Source organism: Pituophis catenifer, unplaced genomic scaffold, assembly GCF_029215685.1.
Source record: "Pituophis catenifer annectens isolate HBS135680 unplaced genomic scaffold, rPitCat1.0.hap2 SCAF_4, whole genome shotgun sequence".
Taxonomy (NCBI): domain Eukaryota; kingdom Metazoa; phylum Chordata; class Lepidosauria; order Squamata; family Colubridae; genus Pituophis; species Pituophis catenifer.
Window position 1 is genome coordinate 109,319,605 of NW_027256884.1, and position 11,771 is coordinate 109,331,375.

General features: G+C 44.4%; 1 protein-coding gene across 1 annotated transcript; it reads right to left on the reverse strand.

The window, feature by feature from the left end:
* Positions 1–223: 223 nt before the first annotated feature.
* Positions 224–6,704, reverse strand: SHISA2 (shisa family member 2). The gene is made up of 2 exons (XM_070943900.1): positions 6,377–6,704; positions 224–777 (listed from the first exon to the last, which is right to left on the reverse strand). Exons 1-2 carry the CDS (start codon positions 6,702–6,704, stop codon positions 224–226), a joined length of 882 nt encoding a protein of 293 aa, XP_070800001.1.
* Between the last annotated feature and the right edge of the window lie 5,067 nt (positions 6,705–11,771).

Below are 11,771 nucleotides of genomic sequence, written 5' to 3' on the forward strand. Positions count from 1 at the left end.
ATACACTGGAATGGAGGCATTACCTAGAAATACCACTTCCAGGTACCTTCACAGAGGTTTTTGTTACTGCATCCAGTGAAAACCAGGAATAGACACTGTCTGAAACACAGGTTTTCCAAAATTATTTACAAATTGTTGTTTTGTACAGTTTGTTGTTACTACTCCTTCGCTCGATGCATCGTTGTGACTGGTTTGATTTCTTGCTTCGTTCCCTTCTTAAGAGTTACACAGTCACCGCAGGATACATTTTCTGTTCGCTATTACTGTGGGGATATGGCGACTGAACTGGCCTGTACCCGCTCTGCAGGCTATCCAGGAAAGGTGGGACAGAGGCCATGGGCATGGAGTCATGTTGCACTGCATACCCCACGTACTGGGGATGCAAATACTGCCCCTGGTGAGGCACTATCTGTGTGGCCTGTTGGCAGTTCAGTACTGAGAAATTAGTTGGCATGTTGACATATACATTATTCATGGTCCCCTCTGGTAAACAGCAGTTAGCTTGTGATCTGGTGGGAGCAGCCCTGGCACCAGAGTTGGCACTTGAACTGGAACTGGCAGCTGTGCTTGATTGACGCGAGGATGATCCCCGGGAGGTGCTGGCACTTGGAATCATGGGGATTGTCTCCATTATCCTATTCCCTCCAGGAGCCCGGCTTTGTTGTGGTTCTTGCTTGGGTCGCAGACACCGGCAACAGCAAGCAGCCACAAGGGATCCCAGAATAATGAATGCCACGAAAACAGACCCCACAATAAGGAATGGCACATATATAGGCACTGCCAACAGAAAAGAAAAAACTTGTGAGGATTTGTTCTACCAGGGCAAAATATAGATTATACAATAGTGAGACATTTTCAGCTACCTTTTCTTACCTCCAGCAAGACAAAAGAAAACAAGGAATTGGTAAAGCAGTCTTCCCAACCTATTGAAGTCCAAGTATGCTGAACTATAATTCCCAAAATAGCAAAATCTGTGACTGATAATTAGGGGAATTCAATATACCTGGAAGCTTTGGAAAAAACACTAGCTTTTTGAGTTGTTTCACAAAATGCAATCAGAAGTGTTGGCAAAAAATTGCAAGAAGCATGACAACTTCTTCTCTCTTTCCCCCCCAACACTTATAACAACTGAAATAAATGACACAACATTATGCACTAATTTTCCTCTTACCATCCCATCTTATCGTTATTCCTGCTCTTCCTCTAGCTCATGGCAAGACACTTACAGATCTTATTTCATCTTGACAACAACTCTGAAATAGGTTGATTTCTGAGCCTGGCTCAAAGTTAGCTCCATAATCAACTGGAGATCTGAACCCCAGTCCGTTAAATTCCACCGAACCTTACGTAGGTGGACATATCTATATTTATTTATTTATTTATTTATTTATTTATTGGTTCGATTTATATGCCGCCCTATAATTACACTATTCAAAGCAAAGATTAATAGTTAATAGTGAGTTGTTTAAAAATGTATGTACTCATGTAGTATGATCTCTATTAATGTCAATGTGACTTGGACATATATACAATTAAGTTAGGTTGAGCCCCCGCGCACCCCCAAAAGATGTTTCTATCTGAGACCCTCTATCCCAACTTTCAGCAAACATGGTTATCTTCCAACTGTGGAGGAATAAAAATTCTTAAACCAATTTGTTGATGATGAAACATTTGATTGATCAACAAACTCTTGACTCAGACCTCCAGAACAATCAGGTCCCAAGAATATCAATTTTCTTCTGTGCCTAGTTACCTAACAGTAATAGGATGACCTTAACCAGGCTTACAAAATAAACTCAGTCAGGCTTAGTTAATATTTTGATGGGATACCATCAAGGAATGTATACTGCTTCCATATGATTGTCAACCGTACAGAGTTAGAATTAGGGTTAGAGTCAAGATTTACGTATGGGATATTGGTGGCTTAATGTGAGATCTCTGTGAAACTGCTAGCAACTGGAACTGTGGAAGGCATCATCGCTGAGAAAAAAACACAGTTGTTTAAAGCAGGGGTCCTCAACCCCCAGTCAGGATGGGTAGAGAGAAAGTAATTGGTGCTAAGTGAAGTTTCTGTGGCTGAAGGAGGATTAAAACCTGATTTCTCAACTTTTGTCCAACCATACCTTAACCAACATACCACAATAGTTAATTACATTGTTATGTCATAGCTAGCTTCTAGTTAAAAGTGTCCCACTCCAAATCTCCATGACTTTTACTGTCTACTGTATTCCTAATTAAACTGCACAATCCAGCAAGGGAGCATTCTTTTATATCTATGCCCTAATAGGATATTACTCTTTTGGATTTTATCTTCTTCTAGTTTATTGACAAGTTGTTTTTCACTTTATCTTCTTAAAAACTAAAAGAAACCCTCCCACCATCACTTCTTTGACAATATGCAGTTTACCATACCGATCATTAATATTACAGCAAACACTGTGGCATCCTCATGTTATCAAAATTTGGGCATTTGGCAACCAACATGCATTTACGAAATGTATTTACAATAGTTGCAGCATCCTGGGTTTCTGTGATCACATGTGTGACTTTCCCACTGGCAAAACCAGTTTTCAAACAAACAAAGCCAATTCACTTAATAACCATGCAGTTCACTTAATTTCAGGTGTGAAAGACCAGATCCACAAGTGAAGATTCAATTAACCTGATTTATTACTAAATTCCTACCCACAGGTACCTGCTTAGAGTTAGATATGGGTCAACAGCATTGAAGGGAAGGTTGGACTTTGTCCGCTTGTGGTTACCTAAGGATTCTAGGCCGATTACCCCTTTTCATTCTGCCCCTCAAGGTTATGCCATCTCTTCTTGTACACATAGCAACTTCAGTGATTCACTTAACCAGGGCAAAAAAGACCATAAAATTGGATGCCTTGTTTAGCAACAGAAATTCTAGTCCCAATTGTGATCATAAATTGAAGATTACCTGTACTTTAAATATATATTCCAGTCTGTTTCCAGTTGGATAGTTCAATAAGCTCTTAACTGCATTTTTGCTAAAAAAAAATCAGGGGATGGCAACAGATCTTATACATACTAAAAATTAGACAAATTGGGTGAAATGGTACTAACTCCCAACTAAATTATAGGCATTTAAAACCTAGACATCATCAACTCAATTAGTTGCCACTGGTTGTGTGCTTATACCTACGAAAACCTTTTTTTTTTTTTTTTTTGATTTATATGCCGCCCTTCTCCGGAGACTCAGGGCGGCTTACAAGGCGTTAAGCAATTGCCTTCATACTTTTGTATATTTTATACAAAGTCACCTTATTGCCCCCACAAACCGGGTCCTCATTTTACCTACCTTAGAAAGGATGGAAGGCTGAGTCAACCTTGAGCCTGGTGAGAATTGAACTGGCAGTAATTGCAGGCAGCTGGAAGCTAAATACTACCTTTAACAATAGCATTAGTCTGCTGCGCCACTCAGGCTCTTTCATGTCTTTTTTTATGACTCTATCTTTTCCTGCTCTTAGCCCACAAAATTATAGTAACATTTTCAGGTGCCTTCTGCACTGTGATATTCTACATGTTGTTGAATTATCATGCATTGCTCAACCCTGAAACTTAAGTTTTGTTCCTTATACCATCCGTCTTGTCAAGTCGCATGATTCTGATTTTTTTGCCATGTATATATATACATTAAAAATAGACTATGATGTTTCTCTGTGTCATGTGTGTGTGTGTGTGTGTGAGAGAGAGAGAGAGAGAGGGTATATGCATAATGGTTATCCTTTGAGAATGCAATGAAATTTCATTTTAATGTATGCTGATTAGTGTACATTTAAAGTAACAATAAATATTCTATTCTATTCCTATTCTATTCTATTCTTATTCCTATTCCATTCTATTCTTCTATTCTAAAGCCATTTATTGCAATTCAGAAAACATCCCAAAATTGTGATTTCTCACACTGAAAAGTCTGCTGAGTTTAAGTGTTGTAGAATGTACAGACTGTTTTCTTGAGTTATTTGGTTCACAAAAGTTTAGGAGCAATAAATAATGAGGACACTGACAGATCAAAGCAATAAATGGAGCTTTGTATGTGAATGGATGATGTTTTTTTATGCATTGTGGTGATGGTACAATAATTTTAAGGGATTTTGAGGGAAGCAGCTTTGAAAAACTTTTCTGGAAGTTTCAGAAAGTCTCACAGGAGGGATACTTGTAGATATACACCACAAGAGGCTTGTTTTGAAACTACTTTTCTTAAACTTTAAACAAAGGCAAGTACTGTATAAAAGAATTCTTGAACTTAGAATAACTATACAAATATTAGCATTGAGTGTGTTTGGCAGAATGCTCTAAACTTCTCTTGCTATATGATTGAATACAAAGAAACTAAATAAAATGCATTTCAATTTAAAGTACATCAATGATACCCATATGCATGCAAATAACTCAAGCACTTTCTGTTAAATGAAAGCCTGTTCTTAAATCACTTTCAAGTTCTCTACATTTAATAACTTGAGTTTTTTTTAAACAGTATCATTTGCACATTCCATTCAGAAATTATAATTTTTGTGCCACAACAAATACATGTGATATGAATTATGAGCCCATACAAGGCTCTGGATATTCTCCATATCCAGAGTCTTACATGGGGTCTTACTGCTGAATCAGGTAAACAGGTAGACCTGCTTTGCCTGCAATACTCCATCCTGAGCCCCAAGGTGGAGCTAGAGCTGGATTCTAAACCCTGAAGTCCAAGATCCCCAAAGAGAATCATGGAGGAGAAGTGGATAATCCGGATCTGGCATTAGCAACCAGCTTGAAACATCCAAATTATTCAACAAATTAAGAGTCCCAGATGGGTGACTGGGCAAGTACCAGTGATGAATAACAGAATATGATGGGTACTTGTCATATTTCTTTATTATTGGAAATAATATCTTCCATAATAAATGCATATTCCAAAGCAATATGGTGCTGATTGCAGTAAGCCATAACATGACTAATGCAGGTAGTATTAGGTACAGTCCTCGACTTACAACAATTCATTTAGTGACTGTTTGAAGTTACAGCAGCACTGAAAACAGTGATTTATGAAGAGTGATTTATGAACCCTAGCAGCATCTCCATGGTCATCAAAATCCAGATGTTTCAAAATTTATGACAGTTGCAATGTCCCAAGGTCATGTGATCCCTTTGTGATCTCTCACAAGCAAAGTCAATTCACTTAATTCACTTAACAACCAGTTACTAACTGAACAACTGCAGTGATTCACTTAACAACCACGGCCAGACAGGTCATAAAGTGGGGGCAAACTTAACAACTCTCTCGCTTAGCAACAAAAATTGTGGGCTCAGTTGTGGTCATAAGTTGAGGACTACCTAAACACAGGCTATCTAAAAGAAATACAGGTAGTCCTCGACCTATGAGCACAATTGAGCCCAACATTTCTGTTGTTAAGTGAGACATTTGTTAAGTGAGGTTTGCTTCATTGTATGAACATTCTTGCCACATTTGTTAAGTGAATCTGACTTCCCCCATTGACTTTGCTTGTCACAAAAGGCGATCACATGATCCTTGGACACAGCAACAGTGATAAATATGAACCAGTGCGCCAAGGGTGTGAATTTTGATCACATGATCATGGAGACACTGCAAAGTGTACACTGAGAGCGTATGCACCAAGACAAATTCCTTGTGTGTCCAATCACATTTGGCCAATAAAGAATTCTATTCTATTCTATTCTATGATCATGGGGACAGCGCCAGTGGTGGGTTCTTCCCGATTCCGCCGAGCCGGTAGCGGTGATGATATGACGTCACTGAACCAGTTCTGCCCCCCCCCCCGCTCCTCCCCTCGCATTATTCTTACCTTTTATTTGGCCCCACCCCCAATCTATTGCTGCCTCCTGAGTCCCAGCTGATTGGCTAGAAGGAAAAAAACTGTTTAAACTCTTGCCCCAGGGCTTCAAAGGGCCGCCCTACAGCTGATCAGTGTTAAAAGGCAGTGTGGTGGTAGACTGGTGCCTCCAAAAACAAATGAGTAGACCGGTACAGCTCTGCAAGCAGTTAAAAGCCTGGTAGACCAGTACCTCTGCTAAATCCTAAATAATTGTCACATGACCATCAAGCCCCGCCCACAAAACAAGCCGCGCCCACAGAACCGGTAGTAAAAAAATTTAGAGCCCACCCCTGGACACTGCAAAGGTTGTAACTGTGAAAAAACGGTCACAAGTCACTTTTCAGTGCCCTTGTAAGTTCGAACGGTTATTAAAGGAACTGTTGTAACTCGAGGACCACCTGTAGCACAAGCATCAAATCCAAAGGGAAAAAAGGGGTAACTTGAGGGAGAGTTCAATGGGAGAAAAGCGGTGCAATGGTGGGAGTATCAGGTTCCTCACTCCTTACCTGCCGCGCTGTCTGGCAGGTCTTTGTCAGGTCGGCCGTGCTCGGCTCCGCCGTGTTGCCGGTCGTTGTCGCACATGCCCTGATCCAGGCGGACCTCCGGGCGAGAGCAGCAGTAGCGAAGCGCGCAGGTGCCGCAGCAAATGGTGGCGTCGCTGTCGTCGAAATGCTCCGGACACTGGAAACCTTCCCGCCACGACGTCCCATCCTGCCAGCCGTGGCAATACTCGCCGCTAGCCAGCGTCCCTCGCGCCCTCAGCCCGACCAGTAGCAGCAGCAGAAGTCGCCCTCCCGGCGCCGCCAGCAGCTGCCAACGCCGGCCCCGCCACATGGCACCGCGAGGTGGGGTGGGGGGTGCCGCGGCGGCTCCTGCCCCTGATTCGGAGGCTCCGTCAAGGATGCAAGCCCCCCCCGTCCCGCTCTCTCTCTCTCTCTCTCTTCTGGCTGCCTGGATTGACACAGGCAGCGGCCACAGAAGTTCGTGCGCCCGCGCGCGCGAGAGGAGAAAAGAGCGGAAAATTTCGAGAGACAGAAGCCGGCCTGAGGAAGGCGGGCTCCGCTTGGAAGTCAGGCGTAGCGTGCCAAGGGGGCGTGGGGGGGGGCTGCTGCTGCTGCTAATAGACGACCCCTGAAGTAAGTGCCAACTGGTTGTCACCTCGCTGCAGCAACTGGCTAGGAAGAGAGTGTGTGTGTGTGTTTGTGTGTCTTTCCCTGTGAGGGAGAGGAGGGGGAGGCCAAAAGGACAAGATAAAGCGCCTGCGGTCTGCCGAAGGGTTTGCGGCTGAGGTAAACAGCCCCGCAGTCCACCCGCTCCTGGCTGGCACCAAGCGGAGCAGGCGGAGAAGCCCTGTGGGAATCCAAAGCCGTCTCTTCAGGTTTCTCAAAGTCACTTGGCGACGCCGGGTCTTCCAGCCCCACTTGGTCGCCCCGCGAACTCTTGGCCGTCGAGGAACTTCGGCATCTCCTTTGTCAGGAAGACCGAGGGAGACCGGCGCAGACGCTGGGAAACGCGGGCGAGACTAACGGGGGAACCCTGAGTGGCGTAGCTCGACGAAGCTACACCGCTATCCCCAGCCGTGTGAGTTGGGAAAAACGCCGTCGCTTTGGCCGGGAAGGTAGCGAGTATGAGACGACGAGCGAGAGCCCCTCTTAACAAACGGAAAGGCAGGGAAGGCGAGCTTGGGGCCGTCGCCCCCAGACCAACGAGACTGAGCAAAGGACTCCGGGAACCATAACACGCCCGGAGATCCCTCGGTGCGCGCGGCTGGCGGAGACCGGGGGAAGGGGGCTGAGGGGCCCACCTGGCGAGAGACACCGCCGTCCCCTTCCACACGCGCGCCCGGCTTTCCCTTCGCACCCGCTGCAGCAGCAGCAGCTTCTCAGCCCCTCTTAAGTCCGGAGAGTCCCCATATCCGAAAGTCGGGATCCCGGTCGAACTCCTTTATGCCCATGGAGGAGCTTCATGGAAACGTCCAGCAGCTGGAATAAGCGGTTGGAAAAGAGCCCCGTTGGAGCGCAATCTCCCGCTCCGCCTCTCTTCTTCCCCGCCGTGCCCCGCACGGTTCCCAATTGACCGCTGTTTTCCTCTGGCTTGGAGAGGCGAGCAAGGAGCCCGGACGCAGCTCTCGCCGGTACTTTTCTGCCCAAGGACGCACTTTGCCTTCCGATCCTCCTCCCAGCCAGGCGATGGCAAAAACTCCTAGCGGAGGTTCCCGATGCCGGCAGCAGCCGCAGGAGCTACTGGTGGTGCGCGCGGATCTCTTTCGCTCCCTCGCGTTCTCTGTTGTTATTATAGGCAGCCCGATGCTCTCCAGGCGCGCATGCGCCCTAAGAATCGCCGCTCGCTCTCCCTTTCGCTGAGAAAGGAGTGGGGTTTTTTTTGTAATGCTCTTCTCACCTCTGCCGAGCCGGGCGATTGGCTCACTCCACCACCCCCACCACCCCCCACCCAAAGACCCGAGGGGGGAGAGGAAGAGCAGCCGGTGGGATTGCAAAAGCAGCGGCGGCTTTCTCAAAAGAGATGGAGGTTGATAGCCTTCCAAGGATTTCGGGTTAAACCACGTGCTCTCGTGTTGCCTTGCGTGGGGAAATCCAAAGGTGCTTTATTTTTTTCCCCAAGAGGCAACTGGACTTTCAAGAGCTGGTTGACTGAGAATCTCCATAGATATTTGCATGGGGAAAGGAAGAGTTTATACTTTACATAAATGACCTTTGCGATCATATTATAAGCAACAGGGTGCTCTTTGCTGATGATGTAAAACTATTCAACACCACCCACAATACTGCTACTCTACAAAAAGACCTTGACTATCTGTCAGAATGGTCAAACAATTGGCAACTCCAAATCTCAACCAACAAATGCTCTGTCTTACACATTGGCAAAAAAAAAAAAAAATCAGAACACAAAATATAAGCTGGGTGGATACGACCTCGTAGATGACCCTCACTCTGTCAGGGACCTTGGAGTACTCAGCTGAAACAATCTAAGTGCCAGAGCTCACTGTAACAGCATTGCATTAAAAGTTGTTAACCTAATCTTGCATAGCTTCTTCTCTGGTAATATTGTACTACTAACTAGAGTATACAAAACATTTGCTAGACCTATTCTCGAAAATATAGCTCATCTGTCCGGAACCCGCACTGTATATCAGACATTAATACAATTGAGAGAGTCCAGAGATATTTCACGAGAAGAGTCCTCCATTCCTCTACCCGCAATAGAATACCTTATGCCGCCAGACTTGAAATTTTGGGCTTAGACAACTTAGAACTACGGTGCCTTCGGTCTGACCTAAGCGTAGTACATAAAATTATCTGCTACAATGTCCTACCTGTCAATGACTACTTCAGCTTCAACCACAACAATACACGAGCAAATAATAGCTACAAACTTAAAGTGAACCGCTCCAAACTCGATTGCAGAAAATACGACTTCAGCAACAGAGTGGTCAATGCCTGGAATGCACTACCTGATTCTGTTGTTACATACTCAAACCCCCAAAACTTTAACTTTAAACTGTCTACCGTGGACCTCACCCCATTCCTAAGAGGTCTGTAAGGAGGCGTGCATAAGCGCACCAGTGTGCCTACCATCCCTGTCCTAATGTTCCCTTTTTTTAAGGGTCGTCGGCCTCTTGCTCTGGCTACACTCCCTTTCCACAGCTTGGTAGATTGGAAGAAGAAATTGCAAGTTGCTATGCTACCTTCGTGCTTCCCGATCGACCACCTGTGGGCTTCACTGGGTAGAAGACTTGGCCCACGATGAGGAAAAAGTGGGCGCTCATTCATTCTTTCTGCTGCTATCAAGGGTGCATTACTCAAGCTGATTTTGGCAACTGATGCTGACCAGGAGTGGGCAACTATGGCCTTTTTACAACCTGTGGACTTCAACTCTCATGTTGGCTCAGGAATACTGGGAGTTGAAGTCCACAAGTTGCAAAGGAGTCATAATTGCTGATCCTGTGTTGGACTATAACTCCTATTCAGTGGTGGGATTCAGCCAGTTCACACCACATAGGAAAACTGTAAAATGTCAAAAGTGTAACATTATGTTGTTTATATGTGCATAATAATTTTCTTGTAATTTTAGAAATAAGGGCTGTAATTTAGATAGAAATACAGTAATGTAATATTTTACCAGTGGTGGGATTCAGCCAGTTTGCACCACTTCAGGAGAACCGATTGTTAACTTTCTGAGCAGTTTGGTGAACTGGTTGTTGGAAGAAATCATTAGGGCAGAGAACCAGTTGTTAAATTATTTGAATCCCACACTGCTCCTGTTACCTCTGCCAGTCAAGTCAGTAATGGAGGTTGTAATCTCTCAAATCTAGAGAGCACCTTGAATAAGGCTGGTTTACAAACATCATTTGTAATCATTCCTATTACCCATCTCCTCCCACTTATGACTGCATGACTGTAACCTTGTTACTAGTATCCTTACGATTTATATTGATGGTTTCCTACTATGATTTGATTGCTTATTTGTTCCCTATGATGATCATTAAGTGTTGTACCTTACGATTCTTGACAAATGTATCTTTTCTTTTATGTACACTGAGAGCATATGCACCAAAGACAAATTCCTTGTGTGTCCAATCACACTTGGCCAATAAAGAATTCTATTCTATTCTTTTTTTTTAATTTGATTTATATGCCGCCCTTCTCCAGAGACTCAGGGCGGCTTACAATGCATTAAGCAATAGCCTTCATACTTTTGTATATTTATACAAAGTCAGCTTATTGCCCCCACAAACTGGGTCCTCAATTTACCTACCTTAGAAAGGATGGAAGGCTGAGTCAACCTTGAGCCTGGTGAGATTCGAACTTACAGTAATTGCAGACAGCTGGTGTTAATCACAATGCTATCAGTCTGCTGAGCCACCAGGCTCTTGCCTGGTGGCTCAGCTATTCTATTCCATTCCATTCCATTCCATTCCATTCCATTCCATTCCACTCCACTCCACTCCACTCTACTCTACTCTACTCTACTCTACTCTACTCCTAACCCCACCCTACCCTACCCTACCCTACCCTACCCTACCCTACCCTACCCTACCCTATTCCTATTCTGCTCTACTCTACTCTACTCTACTCTACTCTACTCTACTCTACTCTACTCTACCCCTGTTCTGTTCTGTTCTGTTCTGTTCTGTTCTGTTCTGTTCTATTCTATTCTATTCTGTTCTGCACAGTCTTCATCTTCCTTCTTGGGCTTGTCTCGCCTAAGTAGGGATTTCACAGAGTACCACAGTGAAGCTTTGGTCCAGTAGTAGGGAGTCAACCCAGCAAACCACAACCCTGCTGTCCAATGTCATCCAGAAGAACAGGTGAGAGCAGAAGCCAAGGAGGCTCCTTGTGAAAGGAACATGAGTCCAGAGTGCCTGTTTGAAAGAATAAACAAAAGGAACCAATGTAGGGGCTTTGATCACATCAAACTGAGTGAAATATGGGGAAGAATTGGGCTGTGAATATGATTGCTTCTCTAGTGGCTACTGATTCGGAAACGGTGAACATGAGGCAGTTCTAAGTATGGCATGTACCTGATCTATCCATCTATCTGCGGATGGATCTGATTTATCTATCTGTGTTGCTTTCTGTCCTCCCTACCTGCCCCCAAAATAGCTGCCAGAAATGACAAATTCCTGGTTGGGGCACCCTTCACATTTTTCTAACTTCTGCAGTAAAACAAGAAAAGGGAGATACTGCAGCTATGTTTACTATTTGATTGCTTCTCAGCAGTAACAGCTGCTAAGTAGCTTCAAAATAAACAAGAGTGTGTTAAGCAGGATTACTCCCTGCATAGTGTTTTATGTAGTTTAACTCTGTGTGTACATCCATGCCCCAAAGATGTGCAAACCAATTAAATGGGAAAGATAACACAAGTGCTTTTTCTTTAATC